Raw genomic sequence first — 23,607 nt, 5'->3', positions numbered from 1 at the left:
GAAAAAAACTTTAAATACACGTCCTTTTAGGATATGACGACAAGTAATATTTATTATAGTACTATAGGAACCTTAAACTTTTATGGAAAAAATATAATTTGTCTTCTTTTTAGTAGATGTTTATAGTCATTTAAATATATTTTTTGTCCTCTAATGTGATATTCATTCTTATTTACTTAAGGGAGTAAATATTGTACTTGTACAATGCATTGGATTAAAAAGTTTTCTTATTCAAGACATGTAAAATTTATACGGAAAAGGGTCAAAATTGCCCCTGAACCATATGAAATAGATCACTTATACCCTCAATTACATTTTTGGATCAAAAATACCCCCGCCGTTATCCCAAGAGACCACAAATACCCTTCAAAAGTTAACATTCTAAATTTTTAATGACGTGGCAAGCCACATAGGACTGATTCCTCCACCTAAGCTGCCAACTAGGATTTCCACTAACCCATCAATTCATCCTCCCAAAAATTAACCTCTATAAGTTCCATAACTCAAGCAATGTATTCAAAGTTATGTATTCTAATACTAATTCTACATTTCAATACCATGTGGCACAAAAAATGTTGAACATATTATTTATTTTGATAAACAACCAGATACTAAGTGTGGAGTTTTATCCAAAGTTGTTGTAGGAAAGCTACCAGCTCATCCGCATAATCAAGAACCATTTGTCGAGCAAAACAATATTCAAAATAATTTCAGTGCTCAGTTTAGTTATCTAAATAACTATCGATATAAAAAATTAACTTGATCTTGAAAATTAAATCACTTCCTCAATTGAATTGATGGAGCCTCTGACATTGCTTCAATGATAAAGAAGATTCGATTTTTTTCTCTCAAAATTAGGTTTGATTTGGGAAGATGAATTGATTGGTCAGCAGGAATGAATTAGTGGGAATCCTAGTTGGTGTCTTAGGTGGAGGAATTAGTCCCAAGTGGCTTGCCATGTCATTAAAAAATTGAAAGTTAACTTTTGAGGGGTATTTGTGGTCTCTTGGGATAACGGCGGGGGTATTTTTTATCCCAAAATGTAACGGAGGGTATAAGTGATCTATTTCATATAGTTCAGGGGCAATTTTGACCCTTTTCCGAAATTTATATAATTAAATTTATTATTTTTTTGAATCTGGTCAAAACCTTTTGGATTGTTGACTTTATATTTAGTTATTTATTTATTTTTCACAATCGTATGTTGATATTTGAGTATATACATTATGGTTGAGATAAAATATTTATTTGGTCTTGATAAATTCGTTTAGTTTTAAGTTTCTTAAACAATTTTTTATCTTCTACAAATAATAGTGACATATGTTGTCACACGGAGTGGTATAATCGTTCTTACTGTTTCCTTGTTCCTATTGCAATCATGACTGAACAGGAACAAACTCGAATTACTCCAAGTGGAGGTTCTCGAAGTCGAGCAAAGGGACAATGTAGAAGAGCATGTCGCCATAGAACATGTTTCCGAGGGCGAGAAATTATACGGACTGGTGTTTCAAGGGCGACACAAAATTTATTAAGGAATCAAAGTGCTATTTGAAGGAAAAGAGTGAAGAATTTTTTAAAAAATTAAGTCTTTGAAGATGTCTCCTAATATTTCAGCGTGTGATTTTATTCGCCTTTTTGAATTAAAATGAGATGGATTGGCTGATTATGAGGACATTTTAGATTGAAAAGCTTAGCTTATATAACAGATGTTTTCCGTGAACCTTGGAGTAGTAGCAGGGGTGGCTCGACAGTGTTAAAAAAAAAACAAGTGCCTTAGGCCCCCAAATTTAAGGGGCCTCATTTTTAATGATAATAGGTTATAAGTTATTTATTTTTTTTAACAAATATTAAATATTATTTGTAGAAAAAGTAAACATTTCATGAAAAATGAAGGAATATTGGAAGAAAATTGACATATTTGGAGTACTATATCTCATGAAAAAATAATTTAAAATAAGAATGGTTATATTATCAATTGAAGACTAGAAAAAATCAATTATATAAAAGTTATTAACAATTTAAGTTTAAGGCCCCGTTTGATTTTTGCTTTAGGCCACTAATATGCTTGAGCCGCCCTTGAGTAGTAGATTGATGGATGTTTATCATGAGATTCGACCTAGTCAACCTTTTAGGGTGTATATTTGTTATCTTCAAGACTCGTGGGAGGATTTTAGTCTTTAAATGACTTGTAACTTGTTATTGCTTATTTGCTTTCCAATATATAAATTGTGTAGTTTGTTTTTTTCTCAATATATGTTATTAGACTTAAAAATCTTTGTTATTAAAGTCTTCAATATATTAGTATACACATTAAGAAATTAATTTTGAATTTTGGTTGAATATTTAGTTCGTAGATGATGATTGAATGCTTACGTATCTTTTCGATTTTACATTAAATATGAAACCTTTAGGAGAATTGATTTGCTTAAATGTGTATATGTCACATGCATAATTGATTAAAAATTCTTGCCTTATTATATCTCAAAACAGACATGACATCAAAAATTATTATTGCTGACTTAATCAAAGGTGAAAAATTGAATAGTGACAATTACGACATCTGGAGTCATAAAATATGGTATGTACTGAAAGAGCAAAATACTCTCGAAGGTATAAATCATGTTTTGAATCAACTAGAAGAGGGTAACACTGCACAACACATGATAAGGGATCTTGAAGCTTATAAAGCTTGGAAAAAGGCTAATTCCACTGCACGTGAAATAATAGTTAGTTCTATGATTGATGACCTCATACATGAATGTGAGAAATTCCCTACTGCTCATGCTATGTGGGCACATTTGTGAGAAACATATGGGGTACATCTGACTCTCCCCCGACAATTAACTATTAAATTTGACACTTACAAAAAACGTCATGATCAAAATGTCAAATAACGCCAGGGTGATGTCAAACATGATAACTCAACTCAAGAGTGTTGGCCATGTTCTTTTAGATCAAAAACTTGATGCTTACGACTTGTTTATGATGATTTGGCAAAACTCTCAAATTACTTTTGATGATGACAACATGAACCTGGTTCACACAACACATGTCAGACTTAAAAGAAAGAGGCAAAAAGAGTTCACTCATTCAAATATAAAATAGGAAAATCTTGTCTTTTTTTTCTCAACAAATCTATACCACTAGATAGGGCGTCTAGCGGCCTTTTATTAATAATAAGATAAAATCCTCAACGTGAATAAGTACAAGCAAGGGGGGCTAGGCCTTACCTTACCAATCCTAATGAGGTAACAAACCTCTACTAATTAACAAGCATGAAGAAAATAAGAGTTAGAGAAAACTAAGTATTCTATGATCATCACAGAGTTTATTATACACTCTATGATGATATGACAAATGGAGATACTTAAATAATGCAAAATTATATACGTCAAGAATAAGGTTGAGTTATCAACCTCAAACTTTTTTTTATATATGTATGAACTAAAAAAGATAGTTTGCCCATCTAGAGTAACCTGAAGTATTTTCCTCATGTCTTCTTCTTCATATCCGTCCAATAACACTTGATAGTTCATCAATTCTTCTTGGACTTATTAGATCTTGTCGAAGTTGTTGAAACTATCATATGATTTTGCTTTGCCAATCGCATAGGTAGGTGCCTTGGAACAAATTCCTCAATCACCTTACCATCCCAACTATGTCTTCCATGTGTCTTTTTTTTGCTTTTGTTGCTTCCACTTCTTTGTTGCCTAGGTGAAAGATTCCCATCCCTAGCCACTTTATCAAAACATATATCTAACATATTATCTTCTTCATCCTCTTCAAAGAATTCCTCTCCCAAATCAATACATTGGCTAATTCCTAATGCTAAGGCTCCTGACTCATTCTTCTTTGCGATCACACTTTTAGGAGCAAATATTGGAGCCTCTGGGCTTAATTTTCTATTCAAAGGAGAAGGTGAAACTTGTTCTTCTTCATCAACCAAATCAGCCCACCTAGAAACACTTATCTCTCCTTGTTTTTCCTTAGAGATAATCAAATCATTTGTCGATTTAGCATGAGAGAGAGATGACATACCTTTCTCCATACAATGCTCTAGTTGAATTTTTCCAGTTGCCAACAATGGTTCAAACACATTTTGAGTTGGTAAAGTTAAATTACGATCAACGCACTTAGTCGCACCTTTTTCCTGACTTGAAGAATTACTTCGACTTGTCGAGGAACCAATACGACTACCAACTGAATTTTTGTGTGCAATCACAGTCCAATTTCCAGATGCATTCTCTTCTCTATTGGAATTTTCAGCTTGCAAGTCAATAGGTTTTGAAGCTACGGTAATTTCAATATTAAGCCTCGCATCAGTAGCGCTTTGATTTCTAACACCATTGCCATTTAGTTGCTGCCCAGAATCGCTTGACGATGTTGTGACCAAAGCTTTTGCAATTGTTTCACTATTGTGCTCTTTAACTCTAACATGATCAACTATATCACCAATAACCACACATTGTTGATTATTGCAGCCACCCGAAACATCCATTTGGTGTTGCACTACTCTCTACTAGGAACAAGAATTTGATTCTCTGTTGTCGCTACAACAGAGACATTTAGTTCTGAAGTTCTAATTTCAGTATGTTTGGCAATTTGATTTCCACCTGTTACCCCTGCAGAAATAGCCAAAGAATTATCCTTGTTCAAATTAATTTTCTCAGCTAATTGCTGCCCAATATTTTGATCACCTACAAGTTTTTCAATATCTTTTTGCCCAACTCTCTTATCATTCAAAAAATCACGTGAATCTCCCTTTAATTGTTCCGTATTGTTAGCCTCGGAATCAGGCTGCATAAGTGCAAAATCTCGCCCAACTTCATCACCTAATTGATCACCTTGAGACACTGTTTTCCTCACCAACAAGCGACATTTATTTTTTTCATGTCCTTGATGTTTACAATGAGTGCAATACAGTGGAAGATTATCATAGATAATTTTCTGATAATGTTCAATAATTTTACCCGATTCTTTCTCCATAAACTGTAGTCTTACATGATTTGGATGCTTATCTAATAAGTCTAGGATTATCTTAACCTTAACAGTACTTGGCCTGGTTCGATCTTGTGTTGCTTTATCCACCGCAATAGGCTTTCCTGTCGCTGTCACAATCGATAATAAAGACCTCCTCGCAAAGAGATCTGTAGGTAACTCTGGCAATGAAATCCATACCCAGGCTTTAGGTCTTTCCTCTTTAGGGTTGAATGATGGCGTCCACAGAAAAATTCTGAAGAAATACTCTTCACCATCAAACTTAAAATATCCATAAGAATTTGATATAACATGTACAAAGTCCTCATATAAATCAAACCTAATCAAAAGGTGATGAAAATCAAGTTGTCCGATATTACAATTTCCTTTAACATCAAATTGTTTTGGCAAAAGCTTTCGCAACTCGGATAACACCGGTTTTCTATAAGCAAATTTGATAATCACGGCTTGATGTAAACCTTCTTCCCTAGCAAACTGCTCTCTTTCTTCCATCGTAAATCTCACAGTGGGTTCTCCATGAATAAACTCAATTGGCTTTAGAACGGTTTTTAACAGGTTTTGGGTCGTTTGTTGTGGTTTAGGATCGCTGCATAGGGTGCTTTTGTATTAAGGTTGACGTTTGTCTCTCCCACAACCAGAGGCTGGGGAGAGGGCGAAGCAGCCATGGCTGCTATTCAAGTCACCATAGAGAGAGGGAAAGGAAAGAGCGGAGGCTAGGGTTTTAGCTAATTACTCCTCAACCCTTAGCTACCTTTAGAAAATCTTGTCCAAAACAGCAATCCAAGTTAAATAAGAAATAAAATAAAAACAGACGGCGGAAAAGGAAGGAGGCAAACAAGTTCTACAAGGAAAGGAATTAGTTTTCTAAGGAAGGAGGCAAACAAGTTCTATAAGGAAAAGGAATAGTTTTCTAGGAAAACTAATTCCTTTCCTTGTAGAAGTCGATTAAGGCCCAATCAACTATATAGAAGGACAAAGCCAAAGAAAGAAAGAGTTGTCTTTGCAATATCAAATTCAAGAGATTTATTCCAGCGAAGGTCAAGTCATTGAGGAGATCAAGAAAGAGAAAGAAAGAAGTACTAGAGTTAGGATTTCCTTTTGAAGTTTAGTGTTGCATTGGTTCATCTTAAATCAGTGTTTAGGAGTTGTGTTATGAGAGTTTGAGAGAATTGTAACAAGAAGCGGGTATTCTTTGAGAGTAGAGTTTGAGAGAATAGTAACAAGAAGCAGTTTTTACTTCTTGAAGAATAGAGTCTTCGATTATAGTTAATTGTTGAAGAGTAAAGTTATTAGAGTTGGTTCCTTTTGATTGTTGAGTTGTAATCTTGAAGTGTTCTTGAAGTTAATAAAATCGTAATATGGTTTTTCCTTCCTTGAGGGAGGAAGGTTTCTACGATAAAATCAGTATGTTAGTGTGTTACGTCTTTATCTAGGTAAAACAAACAAGAACCTAGTTCTTGAATAGGGTAAGGTTTCTTCAGTTTCTTCTTTGGTTGATCCAAAATCAGCAATTTTTATTAAATTGTTATTCAGATATTTAAAATGTTGCTCAATTTTATATCCCGTAGATAAACCGTTTGTTATGATTTATGAATGTGACGGATACCCGTCAAGAGTTGATATGCATAAAGTGTTGCCACTGGTTCCGGAATTCTTCCATTAAAAAGTATGAAATCTCGTAAAGTGCCACTAGGGGCTCATTGAGCAAGATAATTTATAGGAAATGATTCATAACATTCGGCTGACGATACAATATTGATAGACGAATTGAAGGAGTTTATTGGAAATGATATGAGGGGAATTTATAGGAAAGGTGAAGGAGATGGGGAGAAAATGGATGGTTTTTTACCTGGTAGTTCTGGACAAACAATTGATGTCATCCACAATGACTAAAGAATGTAGCTCCAAGTTTTGGCTCGTAGTCGAGAATTGGATTCTATTTTGATGTTGATTTAGCAGCAGTGTAAGTCTAAGCTAATAAGAATAGTGAAAATATGCCTGAACTGGTCATTTGCTTATTATTATCTGAATTAATTAATCTCTCTGTGGTTCCTATTCTTACTTGCATTATATCCTGGTGTTCTCTCTGTTTCTCACAGTTGTTTATATCTGATATCTCTATAGGTGATGTTTTTGCTGGGGTTGGTCCCATTGCAATATCTGCTGCGAATATGTATACGCTAATGCTGTTGAATATCGATCTGCAAAGAAACTGTGTCCATAACAAAATTGAGAGGAGGATTGAGTACAAATTTATCCAAGTTGTATTTTCTATACTAACTTTTGAATAATGCAAAGGATCTACATGTATATAAATATATAGTAAGAACAGTGATTTTGAGGTACAAATTCACGGAATGTTCATTGACAGTATTTTTGCAAGTGAAAAACCTAGGCTGGCTAATCAAGTAGTAATCAAAAAGGTTCAAAGAAGCTAATCTTTTCCTCGGGTAAGTTCGCAATTCCCCTGTCTCTGCTCTCAATAATTAAGAAGCATTAGCTTCTACAATTTTTGAATCCTCTGTAGTTGAAGTTATTGGATTACACATTCAAATATTCTTCAAATTTTGGAGCCTTAGTTGTTTTCGTTGTAGATATTGTGGATTACGAATATTGCTACTGCTTATTTATTTCTCTAGAATTTTGAAATTGTGTAACTCTCATTTGCTCTCTCGATCTGGAGATCAGAATCCAACCCCAAGAACATATTGTTTAATCCAATGCTTTTCGGTTGTAATCATAGTTATAATTCTTTCAATTTATAAAATTTAGAATGAATGATGCGAAAAATTGTATAATAATGCGTCCTATATATATAATTGGAAGACACATTCGCAACAGAAAGGGTTAAACTTCAAATAATGGCGCTCTATCCATTGCCCACCGCCATTATACTCAACAGAACCACTCCTTTTGCTTGCCGCTTTTTCCCCAAACCTCTCTCTTCTTCCCTCTTCTCCGCCTCCGCCGCCGCCGTCTCCGCCGCGATTACCGCAACCTTACCCCAACACCTTTCCTATGGACCTTCCCTCTACAAAGGCCACAAAACTTCACACCAAAACTCAGATGAAGAAAACTTCACTAGAGTCTTCGATATCACTGCTTTACGAGTCCCTGCAGAACAATGTTTCTCACTCGAGAGTAGATTACGCGGACACCTTTTAAATTGGCCGCGCATTCGTAACATTGCTAGGGTTGCCGGTGACGATATTGATGACGAATTGAAGGAGTTTATTGGAAATGATATTAGTACTGATGATGAAACCCTAACAGTATTGGAACGGAGAATTTACGGGAAAGGTGAAGGTGATGGGGAGAAAATGTGTTCGGTGTTGTATAGAGATAAGCTTGCGAAGACTTTCAATTCGATAGGATATGTGAAGTTTGAGAATTTGGCTAAAATATCGCGGCCGAAGAAGAAGAAATGGAAGAGAGAGGAAAAAGAGGGAAATGGAAGTGAGAGGAGAGGGTATGGGAGAAGTGATATGTCAATGGTGGAGGTGGTTGAAGAAGAGGGGAGTGGAGATGAGGATTTCAGTGGGTTATTGGGTGATGATTTTAGAAGAAGAAAATGGAGTGGATCGACGAGGTTATTGCTATTGGATGAGAGGTACGCGAACAAGGGGATAGAGGAAATGCCCGAGGCAATTAAGGTTTCTGTTTTGTTTTAGCACAATGCTATTTTATGAGTTGTGCATATGCTTTGAGTTTCATGAGTAATGTCTTGTTAATATGGAGTTCTTTTGCTTTTCGTTCTACCTGCAATTATTCCCTATCCGTGTGCTGAGCCCCCTGAGCATTTGGTTCCACTACAAAGGTAGTGCAGCAGGGTATGTGTGATAGATACATGTCATGAGTTCAGATTCTAGCTGGTTAAGCAAGTCTGGTCTTTAGGTAGAGAAAGGATAAGAGTGGCAGGCCAATTACAAAAAAAAATCTTGTTTGGTTGTGGTTTATTGACAAGCACCTGTTTCTTTCATGGTTGCAAATTATGAAGTATGTTATGAAATTTGTCAAGAGAGCTATTGTCTCAGAAACAAGAATGGAAGGATTGGGACCTTAAATATAGTTAGACATTCATTAATTGGTGTACTGTTGATATAATACATATCAAGACAGTGTTGTAAATCAATATACTTTTGCCCTTTTGTCATCATTGATTCACTTTCCCGCTATAGTAGCGAATAAATTAGATAGTTGGAGGGTATGAGTATCATGCATGTTTTACCAACAAGTCTACTAGATGAATTATATGTCTAAACACATCTTGAAGAGCACTTGTTTTTAGGGTAATTCATCTTGATCTTAATTTCAAACTCTAAGGTGCACCACATGTATTTATATCAGTTAAACAAGTAATTTGATAATGCCCAAGGGAGATGGGTGGTTATGGAATGCTTGTACTCATTCAAAGTAGAAATTAAATGCTTAGATTCAACTTCTTGCTGATTTTTGAAGGCTTAATGGCCCCTTTGTTACGAATTTGGACTATGTTTGCAGGCAGTCCTCAAAGAACACAATGAGGAAAGTACAAGATTAAGTTTTGAAATTGTGAGATGCAAGTTGACATTATTATACAATTATTGGCAAATGAATGAGGTATGTCCCTTTTTTTGAGAATGGTAAATTTTACTTCTATATATCCATAGGTATACCACAACAAAGTGTAGTCCCCCATCACAAAAGTTGTCTCTTTACATAATCCTGATATATCTACTTACAGCCAATCAATTGCATTAAAAACACCTTTGGTGCTGTCTATAACTACTTGTTTACACCAAAAATAGTAAAGGCCTAAGCAGTCTGTCTTGATCTTCTGTATGTTGCTCTGATTTCTCTCTTTCCATATGGTCCACCACATACATGTAGGAACCATCTTTCATCTCTCCTCCTTCCCTGCATTGCCATCACCGATCCAGCTTCTTAGCACCTCTTTGATTCTCTCAGGTTTCTCCCACCTCATCTTCCTCTTGTGGTTGAACATCTGCCACAGCTGGTCTGTCCATTTTCAATGCAGAAAGAGATGGTTGACTGTCTCTATCTGTTCTTCACATTGATAGCATCTAGAGCATAGGTTGATTTTCCTCTTGTTATGGTTTTCATGAGTGAGGATGGCTTCCTTTGCCAGTAGCCATGTAAAGTAGTTTACCTTACAAGGCACTTTGGTCTTCCAGATTATTCTCCTTGGCCATCCTATCTCCTGAGTATTTGTTCTTGCCAAGTCTTTGTAAGCTGAGCTGACAGTAAAAATACCTCTGTTGTCCACCTTCCACACCAAACTGTTATTTTCTTCTGTAAGATTGAAATTTTGAGGGACTATATTCAGAAAAACTGCTATAAAGGTCATCTCCCAGTCATTTAGGATCCTTCTAAGATAAAGGTTCCACCCTTGTCCTGTCTCATAGTTCAGCCACACTAGCATCCTGAGCTTGGCATAAGTTGTTTCTTTAGCACAGGAAAAGTCTGTATCATCAGAGGCCATTGCCCACACCATATATCCTTCGTGAATGAGGTATGTCCCTTAAATATTGTTGACCATGTGTCTCAGTTTTGCTATTTGTAATGCCTTTCTAGGATGGATATTCCTTTTAGCCGTTTAAGCATTTCCTATTTCTTGTCGAGTATGGAAGGTTCATGGGTAAATCAACACGTGCTTTGTCAATTACCGTACTTGAATATATCATAAGTAGAGCTGTCATGTATAGTTGGATGGGATATAGAAGGCGAAGCCTTTGCTTTATTCCTATTTACTTTTGCATTCATCCGTTGTGAGCTGTGCTGTGTGGAAAGAATATAATTGGAACTGCCATGAATATGGACAAGTAGCTGGTGTATCTTGCAAAAATGAGGGATTTGCATCTTGCAGGTCTTAGAGGTCTTGCTTCCACAAGGTATGATTGTTCCTTCAGCTTTTGAGACAGTTGGGCATATTGCCCATCTAAACTTGAGAGATGAGCATTTCCCATACAAGAAACTTATTGCAAAGGTACCTGGTTTCTACACATCTACCACATTTTTTATGGTTCTATGAAATTTCAGTTTATTTCTTGGGATTGTTTTTTACCAGGTAGTTCTGGACAAGAACAAGCCGAAGATACAAACAGTTGTCAATAAAACTGATGTCATCCACAATGACTACAGAACAATGCAGCTCGAAGTTCTGGCAGGAAATCATTCTCTTGTTACTACTGTAGTCGAGAATGGACTCTATTTTGATGTTGATTTAGCAGCAGTGTGAGTGTAAGCTAATAAGAATACAAGTAAAGATGAAAACCTCCTATTAGTAGAATCTGATATCCCTTGTTTTTTTTTTCTTCTATAAATTGTCATTTTCTGGTAGATATTGGAATTCTAGGCTGGCAACCGAAAGACAAAGGCTTCTTAGTTGCTTCACCAACAATGATGTTGTTTGTAAGTTTTCTTGAATACTATGTTACATGCATACATGAGTTCCTGAATTGGTAACTCTACGATTCCACTTTGATTTCTTTTTTCGAGTTTTTCTCTTGGTTTTTCCACTACACTCTCACACTATTTAGCCTATCATGGGGTCAGCAGTTTCCATTTTAATAGTCTTAAAAGAATTATCCTACTTGAATTTTTTCTTAAATTTAGCAATATGCATGTGACAGTAAACAATTAAAAGAAACTGACACTACTTCAAGAGTACCCAAAATTAATATGAATGAATTGGTCTGCTCCAAACTGCTTTGTCATTTGCTTATTATCTGAATTAATCTTTGTGTGGTTCCTCTTCTAACTTGCATTATATCCTTTTGTTCTCTCTGTTTCTCACAGTTGTTTATATCTCTATAGGTGATGTTTTTGCTGGGGTGGGTCCCATTGCAATATCTGCTGCGAAGAAGGTCAAATATGTATACGCTAATGATTTGAACCCTAATGCTGTTGAATATCTGGAGAGAAACTGTGTCCGTAACAAACTTGAGAGGAAGATTGAGGTATAAATTCATCTACATGCAAGTAATAATTTCTGGTATTTCACTAAGTTTTGAATAATGCATAAGATCTACATATAACATATTTATAGTAAAAAATAGTGATCTTTAGGTAGGAACTCACCGAAATCAGTTCACTTATTTTACACCCTTGATCTTGCCGGTGTATTAATGGTTTATATTTAACTTTTGGTTTCTTGAATTCATGTATCCAGTGATATATGGTGTCACAAAATAGTGATCTTGTTTATTTTGTAGATTTTTAACATGGATGGGAGGAGGTTCATTGACAGCATTTTTGCAAGTGAAAAAGCTAGGCCAATTACTCAAGTAGTAATGAATTTGCCAAATGATGCTGCAGAATTTCTTGGTACGCAATCTTTTGATAAATTTCAAGCTTTAAGTTTTGATATGCTATCGGATGTTATTGGTGTTAGTTAACTTGACAAATTTTCAGTTGTGAGCTCCATCGATGTGGTGTGATTTAGTTGAGAAAATAAGCCCTCTGCAGTCGGCTTCAAGTTTTTCTAATTCTCTCTCCCGGGTCTAATTCCGAAGTTGCTAAATTGAGAAGACGACTTCTTGATATTTCAACTGCACTTCCTATTGATTCCTGCTGACTCAGTTCTTGACCTTAATGAGTGATTCTAATTCAACATCTCTTTTCTTTTATTCTCATTTAAGTTGTCTTGTAGCATATAAAATATCTCCATATCGCTAATATAAAATGTCTCAGTTTCTCTTCTTTTTTGAGGAAGTATCCTGCTTGTCGAAATCTGATTTTTGACATCTCTCATTACTATGGGGTTAGAGGTTAAGGAGCACTGTTGGCCGTGATTGTTTGTTTCTCTTGGTTGAACTATGGCCCCAGAAAGCTTTTCATTAAGAAGATTTTGTTACTTTTGTTAATGCCAACTTGCATGTGACAGTGTAGTTGGAGCATAGTGTTCCAAGGATTGACAGTAATTCTTGCATAATAACGAAGAATGAGAAGCTTGAGTTTTGAAAATTATTGATGAACAAGCTTCTCTAGGGGCACCAAAAAAGCTTATGCAGAGCATGAGGGAGGGTAGGGTTTTCTTTAATTTATTGATACAATTATGTTTCATTCTACTAGCATGGTTGTTAGGCATTGGTTTGACGGGTAAGACACCCTGTTTTTAGTGTTGAAGCAGATCTACTATGACCTTTGCAGGGGCATGATGTTTATATGGATTATCTGATGGATAATTCATTTCAAGTATTACTATTGAGTATCAATGTCAAAAGCATTTTCCATCACTAAAATTATTGCCTTGATTAGTTCTCTTACTCCCATATTTGAAATGTATGGTGTGGCATGACAGCACTTTCAAAAATTTTCTCAGAAGGCAATGTGCTGCATTACATTCCTTTTTTCAGTTTAATGTAGGAGCTGAGGTGACCAAAACAAAAATAAAGGCAGACCTTCCATTCATTTATCTAGATGTGTAGCCATACATAACTGCTTTTCTCATGTTTGCAGATTCTTTTAGAGGAATTTTCAGAAATAGGCACGCGGATAAGCAATTTACCTTGCCAAGGATTCATGTATATGGTTTTTCGAAAGCTCGGGATCCTGAATTCGATTTTCATGAGGTCAGCTGTTAGTTTGTGCGCTATTTCTTTTCATTTGACTCAACTTTTTTGCTCCAGGTATTACTGAGGGGAATGCTGAATTTTTCTTCTTTGAACTTGAACAGAAAATCAGGATTGCACTGTCTGAGGTGGCTTTTGAGGTACAGATGCACAAGGTTCGCCTTGTTGCACCAGGAAAATGGATGTTATGTGCATCATTTGTTCTACCTGAGACAGTGGCATTTGCTAAATAAACTCGGTAAGTAATTATGTTTGAGTATCTTATCAAAAAAAAGTAATTATGTTTGAGTAATTGAAGACTTTGTCAACAACTACATGTTACTGTCTATCCCATTTTCGGATGTAAATGAGTTTTATCGAAAGCATATATAGGAGAAAAATTGTAATGAGAAAGTTGCTAAGTAGAGTATCTTGTTCTGTATTCTGTTTTTAGATTTCTAGTTCTTTACTCGAGGCGTAGAGGCTGTGTATAAGCAGTCCTCCAACCTTATCTGCAAGATTTTTTTTTCGTTTTGGTCCTTTTCTCATTTTGTTTTCTGTGTACTATTGCTTCTTGAGGATGCTCGACTATAAAATAAACTGTTATGAGAATGATTGGTTGAAGTTTATGTCGACCAGAATTACAAACGGCAGCAATACAAAGAAAGATGTTAGCCCCATGAAAATTTTGTTATATTTTCAAACATAAACAAAATTTAAAACTTCATAAAAGAAAATAATTTTGGAAGTTGAAAAGTGATGAACATTACATAAAAAAACTATACAGTTGTGAAAGCAAAATTGGTCCATCAATTTGAGATCGGACATAATAATTCCTACACACCTTTGTATAAAGTAATAAGTTCTAGTCAAGTACTTGAAAGAAAATTTAGAGAAAATGTTTTGGGATGTATGGGGCGGACACATGGCAGGGTGTTCTAGTATACATGAAGTGATGTTAGACTGTAAATTCTGTCATGCAACTAATTTGGGGGGGGGGAGTTCTTGCCCTAGTATCAAGCTGGGACATTGCCTAATATGCACACTTGCTATTTTGTGCCTTGTAGGACATTCATGTAAGCAACATGGGAAGAGAAATAAAGCAAGGTGTAGATGAAGGAGGGAGGGAAGTCCGTTGGTAAACATCTACTTGATCATTTTATTTTGTTTCCTGTATTAGCGTTTCCCTTATAAATGATGGAGCTTGTGTATTCTCGAGTTCCTTATCTTTATCTCTATTATATAGACGTTCAAGGGTAGGAGCATTGCAACACAAATAGGAAAGCAGAATTTGCTGAGAGTGAGCTGTGTCCTTCAGATAAACTATGAACAACGCAGATGTGGACTAGTTTGGAAGTGGGTATAAAGGTGAAGATCGATTGTAGTACTCTACTATCTAATTTTGGTTGCCTAAATATACGGATTTGAACGTCTTTTGCAGTTATGATGCACCATGTCTTTTAGAGAATGTATATATTCATACAACTGTAGTGTGTGGAAATTGTAGCTTTACTGTGGACCATTATAGTAGTCATCTCACTTTTCATTTTGAACAGCACCCTATCGGCTATCTAGACTTTGAAAGAAATCACAGCAATGGTATCCAGTTGTGGATCTTATATTCATGGCTGAATTTCTTTTTATTTTCTGGTACCATTACAAACACAGCAAGTCTATTTCTTCTTAAACATGAGAGTGCTGGTAAGACCTTGATTACCATTATTCATATCACCATTTGGAGCTTCATCCATGTTTACCAATGAATATAAAAAAAAAAAAAAAACAAACAAATCTTGCATTAACAAGTTCAATAATCATAAAATTAAAGTTGAATTTTATTCTTTTTTTTTGGTAAGCGATCCAAGGAGGATAATTGTTTCTTTATTTTTCCCGTAATATCAACAAAAGAAAATAATCAAATCATTCTGGAACCATTAAAATAATAATTTAAAAAAAAATGGAATTGGGAGAATAATAAAATGAAATCATCTATGCAACGAAACTTATATGTAGCTTAGTTCATCGAAGTATATTAAGAAGTAGTTCGTTAATAGGACTTAAAAAAAAAAAGGAAACAAGATGATCTTTTAGTGTCAAGGTGTGTATTATGGTGAAATTTTTTAATTTATGACCAATCAAATTGACTTTGAATAACATGTCTATATATCTTACAAAATGATCCTTTTAGTGTTGGATCTACACATTCTTCCATCTTCTTAATTAATGGATAAACACATACATATAAATTAATACTAAACTATATATGAACAAAAGCAAAATAACACATACAAGAGAAATAATATATACCGATCCTGAAAGTTGTTTTGTGATTTTTACATCTTTTACATTGCTATGATTAGCTGTCTATGGCTGACAGAGAAGGATCGCGTGCAGAGGCATATGGGTACACTATTACGAAAAGATGAATCTAACATATAAATTTATATATAGGTCAAATTTTAATTTATATTGGTATATATAGAATTTTGTACACCCTTAGAACCAATGAAGACGTGTAGTGCAATGGTAAGGGTATGTTCAGAACTTACATGGTGCCCAGGTTCAAATTGCTCAGGATATATAGACAATATATTAACACATGTTAGCAGTTTTTGCACCATGTTACAAGAAGATGCACCATTGCTACAAAGAAGAAAAGAATGAAGGGTATAATAGATTACTATTTGCAATGAAGAATTTACTATCTGGCATCTAATGTTGTGATGGTGATCTGATTCACTGTACTATGTGCATATTGACTAGAAGAGAATTCATTATCTGGTGTATTTGTTTCTACGAAGAAAGCTGGCTGTTTAGCAGGTGGCACTACACCTTCATTGTTTAACATCATAACCACTGAAGACATACTTGGACGATCTTCTGGACGATGATGAACACACAATAGACCAACATGGATTGATCGTATAACTTCAGGTGTAGAACAAACATCAATGGGGAAATCCCCGAGTAATTCCATTGATCTACCTTCTTTATAGAGTGTCCATGCCTGTAGATATTAGTATCGTGTTAGCATGACCAGGTTTACGAGATAATTTACTGATAGACAATGAAAAACACAACCCTTACATGTCCCAGGAGGTTAAGGTTATGGTCCGGATGAGAGAATTTTCTGTTCCCTTTCCCACTCACAATTTCAAGAACTAAGACACCAAAGCTAAATACATCTGACTTCACCGAGTAGACACCATGTACAGCATATTCCGGTGAGAGGTAGCCACTGCATAAAACGTAAAAAGAAATTAGCGTTACTAATACTGGGTAAACATACTATGATAATCTCAAGGCTCTTCTTCTATTCCAGTTTTGAATGATTCAGTAAAATATCATCTTAAGATTCTTACTATGTTCCAACTACTCGGTGTGTCTTGGCTCCAAACTTGTCGTCTTCACAACTTCTTGCTATACCAAAGTCTGATATCTTTGGATTCATGTCATTGTCTAGTAAAATGTTGTTAGCTTTCAGGTCCCTGTGAATGATCCTCAACTGAGAATCTTGATGCAGATACATAAGTCCCCGAGCTATCCCATTGATTATGTGAAAGCGCTTAGACCAGTCTAATACCGTGCTTCGTGTGTCATCTGTTAAAAGTTTCATAGTTGGAGCATTAATTCACACAAATCAGGTAAAACTGAGAGGGGGATTTAAACATCGAACTAAATCGGAAAAGTAACAATAAAAAACATAACTTTGGGCCAAGAGGATTATTTGGGTACTCCTACAGGGCATCTATCAACTGAAATGTAACTATTAAGCACAATTTTTTTCTTTTTTTTGAGAAATCCTTACCAAATATAAATGAATCAAGACTTCCATTTGGCATGTACTCATAGATCAACATTTTTTCTTCTCCTTCGATGCAACATCCGAGAATCTTCACCAGATTTCTATGCTGAAGTTTCACAATATACATCACTTCATTCATGAACTCATCTTGTCCTTGTGTGGAAGTCCTAGACAGCCGCTTCACAGCTATTTCCTGTCCGTGTTCAAGCACGCCCTAAACATCATATATCTACATGTTAAGTTTTTTCAACACCGAACATGAAAGTCAAATTATACTTCCACCAAAAGGTAGAAGCTCAAATTATGAAGAATTGAGCAACTATTATAAATTCAATCAAGTTTAGCTAATGTTTATAAAACTCTTCCAAAACTATAAAGTCGTTAAATCATTCCTTACTGTCGGTCTTCCCGAATCTCTCTATGCTCAATTATGTGGGCTGTGAATTGCTTATTTCATGTAAACAACTGCAAATGCTATAAGTGATTACCTTGTAAACAGGTCCATATCCACCTTCTCCAATTTTGCTCATCCCTGAAAAGTTGTTCGTAGATTTAGCTATTGTAGATAAGTCGAACAGTGGTAACTCATATTCTTCACTGAGGTTTCCGTTGAGGTAATCCATCTTGTAATTGCCATTGCGCCCCCAGCATCCTGCCAAAAGACCAATGTCCCAAATTCAGTTTGGCAAATACTAGACAAGAAAGATTTTCCTTTGAATTTGAGTTCATCTACTAATTATATTCCGAACATAATGACTTGTCGAGGTTACCTTTCTTTTTCTTTGAAGCTATCTTCCTTCTTCTAATCCAGATCACTAGGCTTAGGATTATCAAAATCACTCCAGCCGCCGATAACGGGATAATCCAGGAGAGTAATTTTCCTTTGTGTCCATTTGATTTCACCTGACTAGCTGCAACTATTCAACCCAAATATAGGTAATCAGTTCGACTTTCTCCATCAGCTTGTTAGACAGGACAACATTAGAGCTCTTTTATTTGTCTAGACATCATGGTCACCGGTTCAGCATAACTCCACTCTTAACTCATTTTTCTTAATCCAGAGACGTAGCTGTGCTAATTTCATAGTATTTTGTTCAGTTAAATCTGTGAGTTTTACTTTTCCGTTATAGTACAACATTTTTTATATGAAAATAATGGTCGAAATCGGATTCAATTGTCAACTGTTCCTATCAAAACATAGGATTGACTACCCATTCAGAAGGAAGTGGAGTTTTATCCCTTCCCCATTAAAGAGTTCATATGTGTTTCCACGCACCTTTGAGACCCCGAAAAATGGACAAATTCCTTTTCTTAGGAACACATAAAAGGTTCATCACTACAAAAAGGATAACTGTACTCCTACCATTAACTACTTCATTTATGAATTTCATAGTAGTCATTGGCTGTGTCTACAAGAAAATTCAGATTTTTTTTTATCCCGGGCTCCTGCAACTCATAAATTTTACCGTCTTTACGAAATCAATCTCAAAACTATTAATTTTATATTTTCAGCAATAAACTTACCTAATTCAGAGGCAGCCATTCTAATGTAGATATCTTGTCCTTCGTTGGCTAGCTGTCGAATATCAAGCAGATCTTTAAACCACAGTAAGCAACCGGTTCCTCCATTGCGTATGTCAAGATTTGAGTATGCCATACAAGAGCAATTTCTCAAGCAAACTTTCCGGCATTCTTCAAGGTTCATAGTCACATTAAACCATGAATTCCGCGTGTCTGGTAATTTAAGTTTCGAATACTTCAAAAAACCATCTCCCTTGACGCAATTCAGTTCAATCCTCCTAACACAACCACTTGACCAATCTGCCTTCCCCCAATCTTCAACATGTTTAGGCTCGAACTTGTCTAAACATCCACATACCGGAGAATTCAAACTACTACAACTACCATATCCTCCACACAACTTATAAGTATCACAATTATCTGTTGGTAATGAAAGGTAAAGTGCCCAACCTTTATTCCTATCGCCCCAAGTCCATCGTTGTAACGCACCATTCGGATTCAAACAAAACCTTGTAATAACCGAAGCTAGAAGGTGATAACTAAAATACACCTCAGTTTTAGTTGAGATCACACCAAATGTATAAAATGGACTTTGTCTTGAACTTGTTGCTCCGCTAAACCTTAAGCCATTCCATGGCCCAGATCTGTATACCTCCTTTGAACCTTTCTTCAAAATGTTCTGCAAGTAACCAGAAGGATCACAATGGTACGTATAATCACCCGGAGCTGGATCCTCCTCGTTCTTCCACGACGACAAATACAGTTCCTTCCCAGTCACAAAATTCCACCCAATTTTCATCCCGGGCAAAAGGGTATCAGTTGGGTAATCAAAACTCTGCCAGAGAAAATCCCCAATTTTAATATCATCACCAACACCATGACCAGCATCAATAACAACAAGATTTCCAGAATCAAGCAACTTTGCAACAGGGTTTTGCACAGATCTCGAGGTATTGGTAGACCATATGATGTGGTTACTATCATTCACTATAACAAGTATTCCTGGTTTGATAACTTTTAGGGTACCTGAATTAGTTCCTAGAGGAGCTTCTCTATTGGCAACCCAAACAACGGTTGTTACAGATATGTTGCTATACCATATACCTATATAACGATTTTTGGAATTACCTGGACTGAAAAACCCCATCTGAAAACTTCCACCGGATGAAGTGATACTGGGTTCACCATCTTTGAGAAACTGAGTTGTTGTTATGGTATCACCTAATGAAATTTGGAAAATGGAAAATAAGTACAAAACGAACAAGAAATGAATAGTTGTTTCTAGAAGCTTCATCGTTGGAAAAATAAAATGCAGCTTATTTATTAGCGAATTTCTTCCATTTTTGGAGCTCTTTGCAACACAATCAAAGACTAGTAGTTTGGTAATGGAGACGGCCAAAATGGGTCATCAACAGGGAAGTCGCAGACATTCAGGATTGGGTAGGTTGGTGTGTTCATACTTAACTCGTGTGACATAATTTAATTTGATATGAAATTTAACAAAGTAAGATTTTGAAATTTTATGACAAAAAATAAGTCTTTCATATTAGTGTGATTATAAATTATTTTATCAACATGAAGGGAATATTTATAACCAACAAACATTATGACATATTTTATACTATAAGTTCCAATTTTTGTTTTTAAATTTCGTGTCAAATTAAACTACATCATATAAATTTGAAGTCGATGAAATTCCTACTTTATATTTTTGTGTCAAGTCAAACTACATCATATAAATTTGGAGTCGGTAAAATTCCTACTTTATATCTTTGTGTTAGGTTGATTGAAAAGGAAAGTCAGTCATATAAATTAGACCAAAGAAAGTATTATAAATCAAACGTGTAAAAAAAATATAGCAGCGAAGAAATTCTGTTGAAAACAATTAAGAAACAGAAAAATAATAAATAACAAATAATATGATAATTGAAGCGAAAAAAAATAAGTACCACTTTCTTCGTTTATTATTGATTGATACACCCTTTAGGGAGCAATACATATAATGATATTGTTATTATTACTATTTTAATATAAAAAATTTCAATATTTTAAAAATTGACTATAATTAATAATAAAATAAATTAAAAGTAAATAATAATTTATCTCCTGAATTTTAAAGTGAATAAGTAAAAATAACATCTATTTTAGGAGAAGTAAAAGTGAATGCCGTTTGGATTGACTTAAAAGTTGGTCAAACCTACTTTTAAGTCAGTTTTTGACTTTTGAAAGTGTTTGACAAATATAAAAAACAACTTAAAATAAGTCAAAAATGACTTAAAATAAGTTACGAAGTGTTTGGCAAGGTAAAAAATGACTTAAAATAAGTCAGAAATCAAAAGTAGGTCTCTCCCTACTTTTTATTTTTTGACTTAAAAGTCATTTCAGTTTAACCTTTTATTTTTGAGTTAAAAACTACATTTTTTAAGCCGATCCAAACGGGCTCTTATCCAAGCAAAAAGTTGTGTCTCAATATATTAAAAAAAACAACACAAAAAAATAAAACTGATTAAATTTGTATTATGGTGTGGTCTAATTTGGTTGAGATATTAAAAAATTATCTTAATTCCATTGATTTGAATCAAATTTCGCTTTTGACTCCACCACAATTTACTTTTACTATTATTCAGTAGGTCTGACTAGTGATGAGGTGGAATATGCTGTACTTGTCAAATTATCTTAATCAAGTGACTCATTTCTTCTACCTAATTACACTTACTCCATTATATATTGCAAAATAAATTTTATCCCCAACAAATATTTCTATTAATTAAATTGATGTATACTGACATACATTATATATATATTGCTATATCATTTGATCACAAGTAATTAATATATATATATATATATATATACACTAGTTACAGGAGCCCGTGCTAGCACGGGCTCAACATATATTTTTATTTTTTATTTTAATTTATGTGACATTAATAAAATTTTAACGGTCAAACAATTTTTTTGTATGTTCTTTAAATTTTAAGTTATTGATTATTGTGGTTAATAATACTTTATATGTAATTTTCAATATTCTCTTTGTCCCAATTTATGTGTCATTGATAGAATTTCGAAAGTCAAGCAAATTTTGTATATGTCTTTTAGATTTTGAAGTTATTTAATTATTATGAGTTATAGTACTTTTTACGTATATGTTACTTTTTCTATCCCAAACTATGTGACATTAGTAGAATTTTGAGAGTTGATCAAATTTTTTGTATGTCTTTTAAATTTTGAAGTTGCTAATTATTGTGTGATTTGTAGTACGTTTCATGTTATTTCAAATAATATATGTTATTTCCTCTATCCTAATTTATATGGCACTAATAGATTTTGAGCTTCAACCAAATTTTATAGATGTCTTTATAATATTTTAGGGTTTAATTACCTCTTTTTTATTTTTAATCCATTAATATGCTTTCTTCACAATTATCAGTAGAGCTACCTTTCAGTGTTGATGGTTTAGCAACATACCCTTAAAAGAACAAGACCAGCGAAAGCTTCCTCTTATTGCTTATTGTGCATATTATTAAGTAAAAAGTATTCTAATTAATTCTACTAAAGATTCACTAATTGAATGCTGAGAGAAATTAATTAATGTGAGAAAAGTATTGAAAGAAAGACTTAATCCTACTCCATCCGTCCAATAATTATTGTCTATTATACTATTTTGGAATGTCCTACAATACTTGTCCATTTTATGAAATCGATGGATAATTTACCCCTTATCATTAATTATAGTCATTTTTCAATTATATTTTTTAATACATTATATTTATTATATTTAAAGAATGATATAGTAATATTACTCTTTTATTTATAATTTCTTAAAAAATGTATAAAGTCAATACTGGAGAAATATTATTGGAGAGAAAATACTTGATATCAGTCACCAAAGCAATACAACTAAGTAGTAATAAGTGGGGCCCATGTTTTCAGAAAGTTGTGCGAATTACTTGTAGTTTTAAGGGAACAAATTAGTCCAATAGATACAAAAAATGAAATGCAGTTGCACTACTCCTTTAACTAACCAATTGAATTACATTTTTTGTCAATTCGCATAAACACGAAGCTCCTCACATTCACTCTTATTAATAGTAGTAATATAATAATTTTCAAAGTTAAATTAGATTGTATTAATTTGATATTTTAAACAAAAAAATTAAATATGCAAAATCTATACAAAAAGTACTATAAATTGTAATTTTTTTTGCATATGAATATGATGAAAAAACACATTGTAAAATATTAGTTAAAATCCTTATAGTTTGACTCTAAAAAGGAAATCATAACAATTAAAAGTGTATAGAGAGAGTAATAAATAGGTAATTAAATTTCAAGAAGTATAAAATAAAAGGTTGAAAAAAAGAATAAGATAGACAACATATATTAAAAATTGAAAACATATAAATAATAAATGGGCCCAAATGAACATTTGTCATGTGGTAAATAGTAGATATTCCCACTTATTATATATAGGAATATATATATATATATATATATATATATATATATATAATTTATTTATTAAATATTTAACCATGAAAATCGAATTTGATATGAACACCTGAAAATAAATATTAGGGAAAACCCTTATTGTATCATCAAACTTTGAAAAAAAATTTATTTATGTTATCTGTTAAAAGTTTATTTATCTATACCATTGTCGTAATATTAAATGTCAATTCGTCCTATTATTTATCAAAAAGAAATATACTTAGTTTTGATATACCACTT

General features: G+C 34.0%; 2 protein-coding genes across 2 annotated transcripts; one reads left to right on the top strand and one right to left on the bottom strand.

Moving 5' to 3' along the window:
* The first annotated feature begins 7,859 nt into the window (after positions 1–7,859).
* Positions 7,860–14,688, top strand: LOC125820904 (tRNA (guanine(37)-N1)-methyltransferase 1). Its single transcript, XM_049500329.1, has 10 exons — positions 7,860–8,651; positions 9,499–9,597; positions 10,865–10,984; positions 11,066–11,232; positions 11,339–11,409; positions 11,815–11,957; positions 12,213–12,324; positions 13,459–13,571; positions 13,676–13,809; positions 14,618–14,688. The coding sequence occupies exons 1-9, from the start codon at positions 7,860–7,862 to the stop codon at positions 13,802–13,804; spliced, it is 1,746 nt and encodes a 581-aa protein (XP_049356286.1). The 3' UTR covers positions 13,805–13,809; positions 14,618–14,688.
* Positions 14,689–16,208: 1,520 nt separating this feature from the next.
* Positions 16,209–20,121, bottom strand: LOC125820903 (G-type lectin S-receptor-like serine/threonine-protein kinase At4g27290). The gene is made up of 8 exons (XM_049500328.1): positions 20,005–20,121; positions 18,880–19,711; positions 18,126–18,266; positions 17,844–18,007; positions 17,359–17,569; positions 16,913–17,150; positions 16,638–16,788; positions 16,209–16,557 (listed from the first exon to the last, which is right to left on the bottom strand). Exons 1-8 carry the CDS (start codon positions 20,062–20,064, stop codon positions 16,252–16,254), a joined length of 2,103 nt encoding a protein of 700 aa, XP_049356285.1. The 5' UTR covers positions 20,065–20,121; the 3' UTR covers positions 16,209–16,251.
* Positions 20,122–23,607: the final 3,486 nt, after the last annotated feature.

Source organism: Solanum verrucosum, unplaced genomic scaffold, assembly GCF_900185275.1.
Source record: "Solanum verrucosum unplaced genomic scaffold, falcon-dt-bn FXZP01000289.1, whole genome shotgun sequence".
In the NCBI taxonomy this organism is placed as follows: Eukaryota; Viridiplantae; Streptophyta; class Magnoliopsida; order Solanales; family Solanaceae; genus Solanum; species Solanum verrucosum.
This window is presented reverse-complemented; position numbering and strand designations above follow the sequence as displayed.